At 38.8% G+C, this 17,983-nt stretch overlaps 1 protein-coding gene across 19 annotated transcripts in view; it reads right to left on the bottom strand.

Moving 5' to 3' along the window:
- Positions 1-17,983, bottom strand: part of LOC133605783 (neurexin-1a-like) — a 670,433-nt gene that overhangs the window by 364,950 nt on the left and 287,500 nt on the right. For all 19 annotated transcript variants that reach the window (XM_061959083.1, XM_061959095.1, XM_061959164.1 and 16 more), the window contains one exon: positions 6,527-6,910. In XM_061959083.1, coding sequence (XP_061815067.1) covers positions 6,527-6,910 — 384 coding nt within the window. The remainder of the gene's footprint in view (positions 1-6,526; positions 6,911-17,983) is intronic.

The raw sequence follows: 17,983 nt of genomic DNA, 5'->3' as shown, positions 1-17,983 counted from the left end.
CAGGCGAGTGGTTTGATGAGTTAAAAGGTTAACAGAAGACAGCCAATTTGCAGGCCATTGTGCATGCTGGATATGACCGCCAGTGTGTCTCAGCGGCACATCAGTCACTTGCCATTCAACACTGCCAGACACGCAACGCTCCACAAACCCGGACTTTTTCTTATGTCTACCTCCCGGTGGCATGTTATAACTATCTTTTCCTCAAATCATTTTCAGCCTGGCTCCAATATCAGGATATTAGATTGAAAAGACCAAAAAGAAAGAAGCACCTGCTGACTTTGCTCCAACAACACATTTCACCTGAAACTCGAAAGGAGGGAAAAAAATAAATGCAGCGTGGGTATCATAACTAAATATAGTGGAACCTGCAAAGTCAAAAAGTAAAAATTTGGTGTCAACATCAGGGGGGGGTGGGATATGTCTCAAAAGTTGTAAACAAACTCATCACATGAGACTAAAGCAGTGGTTCTCAACCTTTTTTCAGTGATGTACCCCCTGTGAATTTTTTTTTTTAATTCAAGTACCCCCTAATCAGAGCAAAGCATTTTTGGTTGAAAAAAAGAGATAAAGAAGTAAAATACAGCACTATGTCATCAGTTTCTGATTTATTAAATTGTATAACAGTGCAAAATATTGCTCATTTGTAGTGGTCTTTCTTGAACTATTTGGAAAAAAAGATAGGTTTTTAATTATATTTATAAAGGATTTTTGAATTATTGCTATTTTTAGAATACCGGTATTTAAAAAAAAAATCTCACGTACCCCTTGGCATACCTTCAAGTACCCCTAGGGGTACGCGTACCCCCATTTGAGAACCACTGGACTAAAGCATATCTTGTGAGATTTTGACTCAGTGAATTAACTCAACAAGCGCGCTTAGTGCTGATTGTTCAGTACAATATAGTGTTGTCCCGATACTAATATTTTAGTACCGGCAATACCAAAATATATTTTGATGCTTTTTGGTACTTTTCAAAATAAAGGGGACCACAAAAAAAAATGGCATTATTGACTTTATTTTAACAAAAAATATTACGGTATATTAAACACCTGTTTCTTATCAGGCGTGGCCACCGCTGCTGCCCACTGCTCCCCTCACCTCCCAGGGGTGATGGGTCAAATGCAGAGAATAATTTCGCCACACCGAGTGTGTGTGACAATCATTGGTACTTTAACTTTAACTCATTGCAATTGAAGAACAATGTTGTCCTTAAATAAAATAGAAAACCTTGATGGAGGTCTTTGGATGTTTTTTTGAGGGCTTTATAGACAGAATAAAGCGGCTCCCATAGGCTCCATTGTAAGCAGACTTCTGATCGCATTGATTTACTATCTAGAATGCATAAAAAAAGAAAAACATATGTTTGCTTGTCTTACATAAGTATTGTGAATTTTAGGCAAAATTAAAAAAAAATGTGCAGTTCCCCTTTTATTATGAAGGATGCTTTTTGGTATAGTGTTGCATCATTGATTCAGTATTATTGTGAAATACAAGCACGGTTTGACAGGGAAACTTTGAAATGATCTTAAAACATCACCCTCGTCTTCTTTGGGCCCTTTGATCTCTTTCCACCTTTCCACAAACACAAGCTCTCACACACACACACACACACACACACACACACACACACACACACACACACACACACACACACACACACACACACACACACACACACACACACACACACACACACACACACACACAGGTGCACTGATCTTATGTGCAGTCTTGGGTTGTACGGTATACCGGTATTAGTATAGCACCGCGATACTAATGAATCATTTTTGGTACTATACTGCCTCTGAAACGTACCGGTCCACCACCCCTCCACGCCCATATCGTCGTCACGTCGAGTCATTGCTGGTTTACGAGCAGAGGAGCATGTTTGGCGGCACACAAGCAGACACAGTGTGTAGGCAGAAAAGGGAGAACAGATGCATTTTGGCTTAAAAACTAACGATAAAGGTGAAGTTATAACACTGAAACGCCCTCAGGAAGAGGTGCTTTAAGACATGGCTAGCTAGCGGCTAACGTCGAGCCCACCTTTACCACTCAAAGAGCCATTTTGACCCGTTTCACAAATTAAAGAAAACAATGGGAGCCACAAAACTCTTTTGAAATTTAAAATGAAATAACACTGCATACAAAGTTTATTTTTTGCTTTGTGCTATGTATAAACCAGGGGTCTCAGACACGCGGCCCGCACCTTAATATGAAAATGTAATGTTAGTGCGGCCCGCGAGTTTTATATGAATGGCGCTTGGCAGCGTCACACTTGCCAACCCTCCCGATTTTTCCGGTAGACTCCCAAATTTCAGGTCAACTATTCTCTCGAATGTCTGCTGATTTTCACCAAAACAACAATAATAAGGGCGTGCTATGATGGCACTGCCTTTAGCGCCCTCTACAACCTGTACAAACAGCTTGCCAGCCCAGTCACATGTTGTATGCGGCTTCTGCAGACACACATGAGTGACTGCAAGGTATACTTAGTCAACAGCCAAACAGATCACACTGAGGGTGGCAATATAAACAACTTTAACACTCTTACTAATATGCGCCACACTGTGAACCCACACCAAACAAGAATGACAAACACATTTCGGGAGAACATCCGCACCGTAACACAACAGAACGAATACCCAGAATCCCATGCATCCCTAACTCTTCCGGGCTACTTTATACACCCCCTCTACCACCAAAGCCCGCCACCCCAACCCTGCCACCCCCCAACCCCCGTGCGTAGGTTGAGGTGGGCAGGGTTTGGTGGTAGTAGGGTGTGTAATGTAGCCCGGAAGAGTTAGGGATGCATGGGATTCTGGGTATTTGTTCTGTTGTGTTTATGTTGTGTTACGGTGTGGATGTTCTCCCGAAATGTGTTTGTCATTTTTGTTTGGTGTGGGTTCACAGTGTGGCGCATATTAGTAAGAGTGTTATAGTTGTTTATACGGCCACCGTCAGTGTGATCTGTATGGCTGTTGAACAAGTATGCCTTGCTGTCACTTAGTGTGTGAGCAGACGCCGCATACAAAATGCGACTGGGCCGGCACGCTGTTTGCTAGGTGAAAAAGCGGACGCGATGACAGGTTGTAGAGGACGCTAAATGCAGTGCCATCACGACACACCCTCAATTTGGCTGTCCAGGTAAAAATCGGAGAATGTTTGGGAAATCCGGAAGTCTCCCGGAAAAATCGGGAGGGTCGCAAGTATGCAGCTGAGCCGCATCAGAGTGGTCAAAGAGCCGCATGCGGCTCCGGAGCCGCGGGTTGCCGACCCCTGGTCTAGCCGCAATCTGCAGTGTTTTAGCTACTTCTAAATCATGAATCTGGTCTCCATGGCGACAAATAAATTAAGTTTCTTACAAGTATCATCCCTGCAGGATGAGGAATAGCTAAACATGCTTCACTACACACTGTAGCTCACCGGCATCAAAATGTAAACAAACACCATTGGTGGATCTATACCTGACATCCACTGTAATGATATCAAGTACAGGCAAAAAAATTCATATTATGTTTATAAACTCAGGAAATATGTCCCTGGACACATGAGGACTTTGAATATGACCAATGTATGATCCTGTAACGACTTGGTATCGGATTGATACCCAAATTTGTGGTATCATCCAAAACTAACGTAAAGTATCAAACAAAAGAATAAGTGATTATTACATTTTAACAGAAGTGTAGATACAACATGTTAAAAGAGAAAGTAAGCAGATATTAACAGTAAATGAACAAGTAGATTAATAATTAATTTCCTACCACTTGTCCTTTGTGACAGTTTGACCCCACACTGTCACTGTTTGACCTTAAACTTCCTTACAAACCGTGCACATTTGTTAGGAAGCTCAACATGGACCAACTACAAACATTCAATCTTGTTAGCCAGTGAAAAGCATGTGCTAGTGATGGGTTGATGAGGCGTCATGAAGCGTTTCAACACATTGCAAAACTGTATTGATACTGTGTCGATACTGTGTCACTAAATACTGACATCTGCTGGACATTAAAAATCCCTACAGGCAACCTATGGACCGACTCAAAAGACACTGATTTTATGACCTAGTATATACAATAATATAAACCAAGTCATTGTATTTAATTTAGGATTATTTCATATCTTCATGTAAATAAAAATTTTATCTTTTTATATACAGTCAATAAATAATGTGAACATGTATCATAACATGGAAATCTAAGAGAACATGTTGTGAATGAGGATGCTTGTGGACTGGGAATTGTTTTTATTTATTTTTTTACACTTTTATTTTTTTTAAAAAACAGTTTTTCCAACGTATTACATTTTAGACGATTTCTCTTCTTAGCTATTATTTCTCCGGCTGAAGAAAAGACCCGCTCACAGGGCACAGAGGAGGCGTCAGTGCGACACAGTTTGCGTATCGGTCACGTGACCCAAACAGCTCTTGATCGGTCACGTGACTTTCTAAAAGCGGTACGCGCACCGACACAGGGTTTTGCTCTATAAGCTCGACGCATGCGCCAATGCATCGATGTTGCCGGACCCATCACTAGCATGTGCTCAACAAACAAATTGTTACCTGTCACTCACCATGGCTCTGAACAGTTGACTAAAAGAGTCAGGGTGGGGTTGAGGGCTTTATATAGGTGAACACACCTGCATTCACTAATTAGGCCAAATTTGGGTCGAACCATGATCCTCAAAAGCTGGGTGTTACAGAAGGACACTGGGAATTTAAAAGTGATGTTGACTCAGCCTGAATACACTGTGTACAATAATGACTGCTCTACAAATGTACTATGTGAATACTTTTTAGACATGTGATGGTTATTTATGGTGCAATTTACAAAATAACTGTTTTCTTAATTCCCCCTGTCAAAGTGGTTCCAGCTAGTGGGCGGGGCTATGGGCTATTTAAATTGGAAAATGCCATTTTCTGACAGTCTACTGTCTGTCACTGCCAGAGGAGGGTCGGTCTCCATGCATCATCTACTGAGATTGTGGGTGCTTTGTTTCTTCCTGTTCACCTTTTGACACTTTTTGTCATTTCAATAAATGTTTGTAAACTGTTAACAACTGCGTGCTTTGCTGTCCTTGATTTGAAAGTCTGGTTTGCAAAGGTTACATTACCTTCACCCGAGACGGGGTGTGACATCCTTAATAATGTTGACAAAATAATAGAATGATAAATGACACAATATGTTACTGCATATGTCAGCAGACTAATTAAGAGTCTTTGTTTGTTTCCTTACTACTAAAAGACAAGTTGTCTAGTATGTTCACTATTTTATTTAAGGACTAAATTGCAATAAGAAACATATGTTTAATGTACCGTAAGATTTTTTGTTAAAAAAAGCCAATAATGCAATTTTTTTGTGGTCCCCTTTGTTTAGAAAAGTACTGAAAAGTATAGAAAAAATGTTGGTACCGGTACCAAAATATTGGTATCGGGACAACACTAGTGCAGTCTATTGAAGACGTCTTGCGAAAACACTGTCCGCGTATTTTACCAGTTAAATTGATTGATTGATTGAAACTTTTATTAGTAGATTGCACAGTGAAGTACATATTCCGTATAATTGACCACTAAATAGTAACACCCGAATAAGTTTTTCAACTTGTTTAAGTCGGGGTCCACTGATTCATGCTACAGATATATATACTATTTTCATAACACAGTCATCACACAAGATAATCATCACAGTATATAAATTGAATTATTTACATTATTTACAATCCGGGGTGTGGGATATGGAGGGCGGGGGGGGGGGGGGGGGGGGGGTTAAGTTTGGTTGTAATCAACACTTCAGTCATCAACAATTGCATCATTAGAGAAAATGACATTGGAACAGTGTAGGTCTGACTTGGTACATATGTACAGCAAGTATTGGACACAGAGAGAGAGATCAGAAATTATAAGATTGATTGATTATTTACAATCCGAAGAAGTATGATGAGGAAAAGAGGGTGTTAGTTTAGGGTTGAAGTTGCCTGGAGGTGTTCTTTTAGTGTGGTTTTGAAGGAGGATAGAGATGCCCTTTCTTTTACACCTGTTGGGAGTGCATTCCACATTGATGTGGCGTAGAAAGAGAATGAGTTAAGACCTTTGTTAGATCGAAATCTGGGTTTAATGTGGTTAGTGGAGCTCCCCCTGGTGTTGTGGTTATGGCGGTCATTTACGTTAAGGAAGTAGTTTGACATGTACTTCGGTATCAGGGAGATGTAGCAGATTTTATAGACAAGGTTCAGTGCAAGTTGTTTTACGCCTGCCCCCCAAATAAATCATTGAAACAACACAATCAAAGCTTTTGTCTATCAAATGAATCAATATAATTGCATAATTGTTGCATTCCTATATGTTAAATGTTTGACTCTGGAATTTACTGTTTTAATGTACATTATTTTCTATGAAACAGTAGAACAGTAGAAAACCTAATTTATAATACATCGATATAAAACATCATATTTGACCTGAAGAATTGGATTATTGTGCTGACATTTCAAAAATAGCATTCTGAGGTGACAAAAAGTAAGGCTTACCTCTTTCACAGGAGCGGCCTAGGTATCCAGTTCCAGAGCAGTCGCATACATATCGATTCCAGCCTTCTCTGCAGATGCCGTTGTTTTGGCAGGGGTTGCTCAGACACTGCTTGGGAGGCTCCTTGGAGCACGAGGGCTTGACCCCCGCAGCCTTCTGAATTTCAGCCAGGCGCCGGACATCCTTACTCTGTCCGTCAATAAATAGATCTCGTATGCAGCCGACATAGCCATAGTTGAGCAGAGCAGTCCACACCTCAGTGGGGAACACCAGGCCCATTTTATTCTCTGGCAGGCCCCCGAGGTAAAGATTATCATCCAAGTCCAGGATCTCGCTTTCTCCAGGGGCTGTGTAGGCAGTACGGAGGGTGTTGATAGAGATGGTACCTAAAAACATAGAAAATAGACATATTTATCTTTTAGTTTGACAGAAACATGCACATAAGACATTTAGACTTAGACTTAGACTTCCTTTTATTGTCATTCAAATTTGAACTTAACAGTACAGATAAGAATTACATTTCGTTGCATTAGCTCGTTGTAGTGCAGGATAAAAGAGAAATAATATTCAGATATAATTAAATAGATTACTGTACAGATAAATGTATTGCACTTTTTCATATGCATCCACGTTTAAAAGTTAAAGTAGAGTACCAATGATTGTCACACACACATAAAGTGTGGCAAAGTTATTCTCTGCATTTGACCTTGATCACCCCCTGGGAGGTGAGGGCAGCAGTGAGCTGCAGCGGTGGCCGCACCCGGGAATCATTTTTGGAGATTTAACCCCCAATTCCAACCGTTGATGCTGAGTGTCCAGCATGGAGGTAATGGGTCCCATTTTTATAGTCTTTGGTATGACTCGGCCGGGGTTTGAACTCACAACCTACCGATCTCGGGGCGAACACTCTAACCACTAGGCCACTGAGTAGTTTATGGATGTATGTTATATTGTCTTTATATTCCAGTGAGTTAGTCCATTTTTTTGAGGGGGAATTGAGAGAATTATTTTGATGCGTTCAAGAGTCTGATGGCCTGAGGGAAGAAGCTGTTACAGAACCTGGAGGTTCTGCTACGGAGGCTGCGGAACCTCTTTCTAGAGTCCGGCAGTGAAAACAGTCCTTGGTGTGGGTGGGAGGAGTCTCTACAGATTTTCTGAGCCCTGGTCAGGCAGGGGCTTTTTTATGATTTCCTGGCTAGGAGGAAGAGGAGTCCTTTAAAGATCATTTAAAGATTTTCTGATGTAGAAGTTAGTCTAAATGCTGTTATCTGTCTGGACAGGGTCAGGACTTTCTTCATTTAGAAAGACTGATGAGTGTTGATAAGACACATTAATCACAGGGCAGCGAGTCTATTAGCAGCCTAATCCCGGATCCTGAGCATCCTCCTCTCCATTTCCCTTGGATTTGCCATAATAAATCTAATTTATCTTAAAGGAGCGGTCATATAAAAAAAGAGAGCAGAGGTGGATAAAAATGTGGCGCCCCTTCAATCATTTTGGCCAGCTGTAAAGAAAAAACAAAAAACTGCAGCCATCTTTTTGAACTTGATTAACAGACTGCAGCCTTTTTTCCGCTCTCCTTCTGTTTGCCTCTCCGACATAAACCTGCAACCAGAGTTTGTGTGTTTCCCCACCATGATTTATTGCTCTCATTCAGGTTTAATTCTCGATCTGAAGCACGGTAAACAACGGAGGACATGACTGGACTGTAAAGTTGAGCAAAGGGATGCCTTACACTAGGAATCGGACCGAGTGATTCATTTGTATATGGATCCGTTAGTCTTAGTTCAGGAGCCGTTGTGGATCTGTAATTAATGGCTGCTGCCTTCACTGCCCTCATCCAGTAATCTATACAGCATGCTCCTGCCTGGGGAGAGAGCGGCGGAGAAATAGGCTAAGAATGATCCAAAATAAAATTGCCATTAAAACATAATTTGAATTTTGAGTGGCAGACGCATGCAACGGAAGATATGGCGCGGCTAATAGTTTATTGCCTCCGGGCAAATGTCCTCACTGTTTGTTGTGAAACGGGAGCGGAGCTTTTAAGTGACTTTCCTCCTCAAACTGTTTATGTTGGGAGAAAAGACTTAAACCCCACATGAATTTGCATCGGAATTTCACAATAAACATTGAAGAGAGTTCCATTACACCAGTTTTTCTCAAATAGAGGGGCGGGGGTGTGTGCGCAATGCCATGCCAGGGCGGGCCCGTGTGACCCCGGGATAATATTTTATCAGTATAATGGAGTATCATGCTTCACAAAATTTGCTCATTGTGGCCATTAATCCTGACTACCTCATTTTGATTAAAAAAAGAAAAAGAAAAAAAGCTGCAAACATTGTGTTTTCAATTCAGTTTATTTGTGTTTTGTAGGTAAATAAGGATTAATTTTTTATTTTTTTTTTCAGGCAAATTGATGCACTTTAAATATGTTTCTGTTTCAGACTAAAGAACAATGGTAATAAAGTTACTCTTTATTGTAAGTTGATCAATATTTGTTTTTTCTTTTTTTTCTTTTCTTTAATGTTATGCAGAGGTGTACTTATAACATTTTATTTTTTTTATTTTTATTTTTTACAATATTTATTTATTTGATAGGGAAATCATAATACAGGTACTGAGAAAACAGACACTTTTTTTCGCCCCATACCCCCCCAACCCCCCCAAAAAATATATAAATAAAGAATTTATATCATTTATTTTTAATTTATAAATAAAAATAATAATAATAAATAAAAAACACAAAAATACAAAAAAAAAAGTTACAAAAGTAAAATAAAAACTCCCCCTCCCCCCCTCCTACATTTCAGTCACAGTGGGTAGCAATGCACTGCCTTCCTCTTCACCACAAACAAATAGAGAAACACAATAATTGATTAAAAGAGGAAAAAAAGGAAACAACAAAGATAAAGATCACAAACATACAGAGAAGTGTCACTGAATAAAAAACAACAACAACAAAGAAAAAAGAGTTGAGGTAAATGAAAAGGTTCATTGTCAACAGTGAGTGTCACATTTATCCTACAGTGTCTTTAATTTAGCTATGGAACTAATTATGCAGCCCCAGGTCAAGTCAAATTGTTTTGGTGTACCCCTCAGATTATATTGAATTTTCTCTAAATCTAAGAAAAACATGAGGTCCTTAAACCATAGGGAGACCTTGGGGGAAAACTGTGATTTCCACTCCAATAAAATCATTCTACGAGCTATTAATGATGCAAAGGTGATAATATCCCTAAACGTCTGCTTAATTTGTTAATAGTTTAGTGGAATTCCAAAAATAGCCAATTCTGCACGAGGCGTCAATTTAAAATGTAATGCATCTGCAAGATGTTTAAAGATAATAGTCCAGTAGGCTTTCAGACAGGGACAGGACCAGAACATGTGTGTCATGATTGACATCGATTACATGTATCTGCAATATTGGCATACATTTTGGAAAGTTTAGCGTTAGTAAAATATAAACGATGGAGGGTGGGTGGCCCGAAATGTTTGCTTCTTCCCGAGGAGGGGGCTTAACAGAAAATAGTTGAGAAACACTGCCTTACACCTACATTAGTATGCATGAATGTGCATATTAAAATTAATTATACATCTTAAATGCATCGTAAAATATGTTGATAAGCTGCAGCTACTAAATTTGGCATAGCCATGAAATGCTCATCGTTAAATATACATATGTTCTCCATATTCAAGGTGAGCCGGCATTGTTTTGTTTTTATTTGACCGAGAGAACACTGAAAGGCCGGGAGCGGGATTATTAACCTGGTCCCGTTAGCATGTTGTAGTCCTTTTCCAGGGTCTTAGCCCCAGGCATCTGTTCCAGCGCTTCCCTACTGCCACCCACAGCCCCCGCTCTTTCAAGCCACATCTGTTGTGACTTCCAAGCTTTGCACACTTGGCAAGAGCCACCCGCAACACAGCCAGAACAGCTCCCTTCAGGTTACAGCTAATGAGCACACTACATCAAACTCATTAGTGACTCGGAAACTTTTTTCTCGGACTAGAGCAGGTACTTAACTCAAGTGTCAACGTTGGTGTGGTCGGTGTGGTTTGTGATGGGAGCATCCGCTCACCACTCACGTGCACTTTGTCAGATCGTTCATTTTGACAGCAGTTTTAAATTTAGCTTTACAGCATTAACTCTAACTGCGGTAACAGTTAGAGATGCTATCTCAGTGGAAGCATTTAAGTCCCATCTTAAAACTCATTTGTATACTCTAGCCTTTAAATACAAACCCCGTTTCCATATGAAGTTGGAAAATTGTGTTAGATGTAAATATAAACGAAATACAATGATTTGCAAATCCTTTTCAACCCATATTCAATTGAATATGCTACAAAGACAACATATTTGATGATCAAACTGATAAACATTTTTTTTTTTTACAAATAATCATAAACTTTAGAATTTGATGCCAGCAACACGTGACAATGAAGTTGGGAAAGGTGGCAATAAATACTGATAAAGTTGAGGAATGCTCATCAAACACTTATTTGGAACATCCCACAGGTGAACAGGCAAATTGGGAACAGGTGGGTGTCATGATTGGGTATAAAAGTAGATTCCATGAAATGCTCAGTCATTCACAAACAAGGATGGGGCGATGGTCACCACTTTGTCAACAAATGCGTGAGCACATTGTTGAACAGTTTAAGAAAAACCTTTCTCAACCAGCTATTGCAAGGAATTTAGGGATTTCACTATCTACGGTCCGTAATATCATCAAACGGTTCAGAGAATCTGGAGAAATCACTGCACGTAAGCAGCTAAGCCTGTGACCTTCGATCCCTCAGGCTGTACTGCATCAACAAGCGACATCAGTGTGTAAAGGATATCACCACATGGGCTCAGGAACACTTCAGAAACCTACTGTCAGTAACTACAGTTGGTCGCTACATCTGTAAGTGCAAGTTAAAACTCTCCTATGCAAGGCGGAAACCGTTTGTCAACAACACCCAGAAACGCCGTCGGCTTCGCTGGGCCTGAGCTCATCTAAGATGGACTGATACAAAGTGGAAAAGTGTTCTGTGGTCTGACGAGTCCACATTTCAAATTGTTTTTGGAAACTGTGGACGTCGTGTCCTCCGGACCAAAGAGGAAAAGAACCATCCGGATTGTTATAGGCGCAACGTTAAAAAGCCAGCATCTGTGATGGTATGGGGGTGTATTAGTGCCCAAGACATTGGTAACTTACACATCTGTGAAGACGCCATTAATGCTGAAAGGTACATACAGGTTTTGGCGCAACATATGTTGCCATCAAAGCAACGTTACCATGGACGCCCCTGCTTATTTCAGCAAGACAATGCCAAGCCACGTGTTACATCAACGTGGCTTCATAGTAAAAGAGTGCGGGTACTAGACTGGCCTGCCTGTAGTCCAGACCTGTCTCCCATTGAAAATGTGCGGCGCATTTTGAAGCCTAAAAGACCACAACGGAGACCCCCGGACTGTTGAACAATTTAAGCTGTACATCAAGCAAGAATGGGAAATAATTCCACCTGAGGAGCTTAAAAAATGTGTCTCCTCAGTTCCCAAATGTTTACTGAGTGTTGTTAAAAGGAAAGACCATGTAACACAGTGGTGAACATGCCCTTTCCCAACTACTTTGGCACGTGTTGCAGCCATGAAATTCTAAGTTAATTATTATTTGCAAAAAAAAAATAAAGTTTATGAGTTTGAACATCAAATATCTTGTCTTTGTAGTGCATTCAACTGAATATGGGTTGAAAAGGATTTGCAAATCATTGTATTCCGTTTATATTTACATCTAACACACTTTCCCAACTCATATGGAAACGGGGTTTGTAGAACCCCCATTTCAGACAAGTTAATCTGCCGTCTCTTGTCTGCTCTGCCCCCCTCTCCTGCGTGGAGAGGTTTTTAGGTGAAGCGCTAGGTGCTCAAAGTCGGGACCCGGGGTGGACCACTCAATCTGTGCATCAGTTGATGACGTCTCTGCGCTGCTGACTTGTCTCCACTCAAGATGATCCCCTGCTGGCCCCACTATGGACTGGACTCTCACACTATTAATTAGATCCACTCGGCATCTATTGCACTGGGGAAGGGGGGTCCCACACCTGCGGTCCCACATCTGCGGTCCCCCCAAGGTTTCTCATTGGGTTGAGTTTTTTCTTGCCCTGATGTGGGATCTGAGCCGAGGATGTTGTTGTGGCTTGTGCAGCCCTTTGAGACACTTGTGATTAAGGGCTGTATAAATAAACTTTGATTGATTGATTGATTTAGTCATAGTCGTTTGACGAAAATGTATTTTAGTTTTACTCAAATTCCAGTCATCTAAATATATTGAGTTTAGTCAACGAAACTACACAACATTTTTGTCGGCTAAAATTACAGTAAATTTAGTCGACTAATATATAAAGCATAAAAGATAAGGTCTCCATCCATCCATCCATCCATCCATCCATCCATCCATTTTCTACCGCTTGTCCCTTTCAGGGGGTACTGGAGCCTATCGCAGCTGCACCCTGGACAAGTCGCCACCTCATCACAGGGCCAACACAAATAGACAGACAACATTCACACTCACATTCACACACTAGGGCCAATTTAGTGTTGTCAATCAACCTATCCCGCAGGTGCATGTCTTTGGAGGTGGGAGGAAGCCGGAGTACCCGGAGGGAACCCACGCAGTCACGGGGAGAACATGCAAACTCCACACAGAAAGATCCCGAGCGCAGGATCGAACCCAGGACTTTCATATTGTGAGGCATACGCACTAACCCCTCTTCCACTGTGCTGCCCTGAGATAAGGTCTCTTTAAAGTTTATTTGAAAACACCTTTATTCAGACTACCTGCAAAGCACAAAAGTAGCATGATCTCATGGTCAGGAATGATGCACTTAGTCATTTTTTGCTCCACAAGTCAATGCCAACAAATATTTTTCGAGCATGTTTTCTATTTTTTGCATGCTACGTTGCTGGCAAAACAGATATGTATATGAGTTGTGAAACAGAGTTACAATGCGTGCTTGAATCATAATTTGTTTATGACAGCAGTTTTAAATTTAGTTTCAGTCATAGTATTTTGACTAAATATATTTAGTTTTAGTCAACGAAACTACGCAACATTTTTGTCAGCTACAATTACAGTATATTTAGTCGACTAAAATATAAAGTATAAACAATAAGGTCTCTTTCAAGTTTATTTGAAAGCACCTTTATTTAGACTACTTGCAAAGCATTTAACACAATAGTAGCACGATCTCATGGTCAGGAATGATGCACTTAGTCATTTTTTGCTCCACAAGTCAATGCCAACAAATATATTTCGAGCATGTTTTCTTTTTTTTTCATACTACGTCGCTGGCAAAGCAGTTATGTATATGAGTTGTGAAACAGAGTTACAGTACGTGTTTTTAGCATAATTTGTTTATGAGCGCGGGAGAACAAGAAGCAGCGAATACACAAATGTGGCGAGGCAAATTTCATCCATCCAGCCATCCATTTTCTACCACTTGTCTTTATTGGGGTCGCGAGTGGCTGGAGCGTTTCATTTGGTAATAAATGTCCGCCTCAAACAAATAAATACATCGGAAACACTGCATCCACTTACTCTTTTTGCTACGCGTGTGAAGTAAGCGCATTGGACCACATTAAAAGTTGTCATGCCTTTAGATTTAACATGAAATACATGATTCTTTGAAGCAAAGCAAATATTTTTTTTGTAAAGAAGTAATACGGTAGAATTAGCTTCTATGTTAGCTACCTCTCTTTGTTTATAAAGTATATATTCTGCTGGATCTACTCTCTATTTTATGCTGCTCTTTTTTTTTTGTGCTGCAGCTGTTAAATATACTGTAATATTGTACATGGTAATTGGGATTTGTTACATATTGTATATATTATATAACAATACAACATAATATAATATATCAGTATATATTATATACTGTATATATAATATGTAAATATTACATTTATGTTACATTTTATATTGCTACTATGGTACATTTTTAGTCTACTTAATACCTGCATTATCCTTTCCATCCTTGCCCTTTCCATCCTTTGAAACTGAGCTACTGTGAGGAACAGTTTCCCTTGTGGATCAATAAAGTTTGTTTAAGTCTAAGTCTAAGTCATAACTTACAGTTGTGTAGATGTCAAAATGACTTGCTGATGGCATCATAGTAGTAAAAAAGAAACGGGTCCTATTCACTTTTTCCCAGGAACGTGTTAAATCCATTTTTGTTTTGGCCGTGAGATATCAAACTTCTTATCTCACAAGGAAAAGCGTCTGTTTGGCTCTCCTTCATAACTAACTACCAGCCCCTCTTTCATATGGATGCTGTTAAAGAGCTGCGATCGCATACATTCCGAACATGTCCTACCCATCTACAAGACAAAATTAAATATAATTGGATTGCGTTTGTCAACATGTTTGTCTTGTTTTTAATTTGTTGACTAAAATATCAGTTCATGTTGTCAGTTTTAATCATTGTGCATTTGTTTTTATTAGTTATTGTCTTAATTTGTCAGGGGAAAATAGTTTTTTGACGATAACTGTAATTTTATAGCACTTGTTGAAGCAAATTCAATTGATGCATTTTGGTGTCTTTTAGTACTTTCTAATGATGTCTGTTTTTTCACATAGAATATATGTCATTACAATATTTCTGATATATATATATATATATATATAGGGGTGTGGGAAAAAATCGATTCGAATTCGAATCGGATTCTCACGTTGTGCGATTTTTAAAAAATCGATTTTTATTTTTTATTATTTTTTAATTATTATTATTATTATTTTTTTAAATTAATCAATCCAACAAAACAATACACAGCAATACCATAACAATGCAATCCAATTCCAAAACCAAACCCGCCCCAGCAACACTCAGAACAGCAATAAAAAGAGCAATTGAGAGGAGACACAAACACGACACAGAACAAACCAAAAGTAGTGAAACAAAAATGAATATTATCAACAACAGTATCAATATTAGTTACAATTTCAACATAGCAGTGATTAAAAATCCCTCATTGACATTATCATTAGACATTTATAAAACAATAAAAAATAAAAAATGAACAATAGTGTCACAGTGGCTTACACTTGCATCGCATCTCATAAGCTTGACAACACACTGTGTCCAATATTTTCACAAAGATAAAATAAGTCATATTTTTGGTTCATTTAATAGTTAAAACAAATTTACATTATTGCAATCAGTTGATAAAACATTGTCCTTCACAATTCTAAAAGCTTTTTACAAAAATCTACTACTCTGCTTGCATGTCAGCAGACTGGGGTAGATCCTGCTGAAATCCTATGTATTGAATGAATAGAGAATCGTTTTGAATCGGGAAAAAAATCGTTTTTGAATAGAGAATCGTTTTTGAATCGAAAAAAAAAAATTTGATTTTGAATCGAATCGTGACACCAAGAATCGATATTGAATCGAATCGTGGGACACCCAAAGATTCACAGCTCTAATATATATATATATATATATATATATATATATATATATATATATATATATATATATATATATATATATATATACTGTATGTATAAAACAACTTTTTAAAGTTTTGCTTCTTGAAAAGAAGTGGTTTTAATTGTATTTGCACTGCAAGAGTGTGTCTGAAATGCCCATAAAAAGTGGAAAATGTCTCCTGCATGTTTGAAAACATAGCAAAACGCCGCTGGTCGGAGCAAGATAACGTGAATGTGCAGTAAATGAGAGTGTCTCTGTGGTGAAACCATGTATAGTACAGGCAAAATCCCCACTTAAATGAGGCAGCCTGTACCACTTTTCAATTGCACACGCAGTGTTAGTAGATGGCAGGCAACACGCCCATGCTATTTTATAGATTGCACTCGCTGTTTAGCGTGTGCTATTTGGATCTCAGTAAAGCCATACTTGCCAACCCTCCCGGATTTTCCGGGAGACTCCCGAAATTCAGCGCCTCTCCCGAAAACCTCCCAGGACAAATTTTCTCCCGAAAATCTCCCAAAATTCAGGCCGAGCTGGAGGCCACGCCCCCTCCAGCTCCATGCGGACCTGACCTGTTTTCACGTCCGCTTTCCCACAATATAAACAGCGTGCCTGCCCAATCACGTTATAACTGTAGAATGATCAAGGGTGAGTTCTTGGTTTCTTATGTGGGTTTATTGTTAGGCAGTTTCATTAACGTCCTCCCAGCGCGGTAACAACACACAACAACAGCAGTCACGTTTCCGTCCACCATAAAGCAGTTCGTCTGCCCCGTAAACAGCAATGTTGTGACACTCTTAAACAGGACAATACTGCCATCTACTCTACATGCATATGTGACAAAAACATCTAGGGCTTTTAGAGAATGCACAACTGCACACACAACAAGGAGACGAAGCAGAATGCATCATCAGAGAGGGTGTTGAGCATCGTTACAAAAATAGTGACAGAGAATAGAACAAGGATGGACAATTCAACCCTTAACTCAACAATGAGTAGATGAGTGTTATGTGTGTGTAAATGTGTAAATAAATGAACACTGAAATTCAAGTATTTATTTTATATATATATATATATATATATATATATATATATATATATATATGTATATATATATATATATATATATATATATATAATAAAATAAATAAATATATATATATAATAATAATATATATATATATATATATATATATATATATATATATATATATATATATATATATAATAAAATAAATAAATATATATATAAATATATATATAGCTAGAATTCACTGAAAGTCAAATATTTCTTATATATATATATGAAATACTTGACTTGGTGAATCAAGTATTTCTTATACAGTATATATATATATATATATATATATATATATATGAAATACTTGACTTGGTGAATTCTAGCTGTAAATATACTCCTCCCCTCTTAACCACGCCGGGCACGCCCCCAACTACGCCCCCCGCCCCACCCCCGACCACGCCCCTCACCCCCCACCTCCCGGATAATATATATATAACATAAAATAAATATATATATATAAAGCTAGAATTCACTGAAAGACAAGTATTTCTTATATGTGTATATATATATATATATATATATATATATATATATATATATATATGAAATACCTGACTTGGTGAATTCTAGCTGTAAATATACTCCTCCCCTCTTAACCACGCCCCACCTCCCGAAATCGGAGGTCTCAAGGTTGGCAAGTATGGTAAAGCAGCAAAGTGTTTAGTGATACGGACATAAATACATTCATATAACTGCGTATACATATACAGAGTGTAAACATCATCACCGAATGACTTATTTACATTCCTTAACACACATACTACACGTGAATGCTATTATTGCATGAATATTCAAAACACTTTTTTTTTTCTTTTTTTTGTCGACAGGTTGGCTTTCTAAATTGATGCAAGTGGGAGACGAAAGGATGTCAACATATTTAAAAGATGGGCTGGGAGTGCTCTGCTTC

Source organism: Nerophis lumbriciformis, linkage group LG02 (assembly GCF_033978685.3).
Source record: "Nerophis lumbriciformis linkage group LG02, RoL_Nlum_v2.1, whole genome shotgun sequence".
NCBI lineage: Eukaryota > Metazoa > Chordata > Actinopteri > Syngnathiformes > Syngnathidae > Nerophis > Nerophis lumbriciformis.
This window is presented reverse-complemented; position numbering and strand designations above follow the sequence as displayed.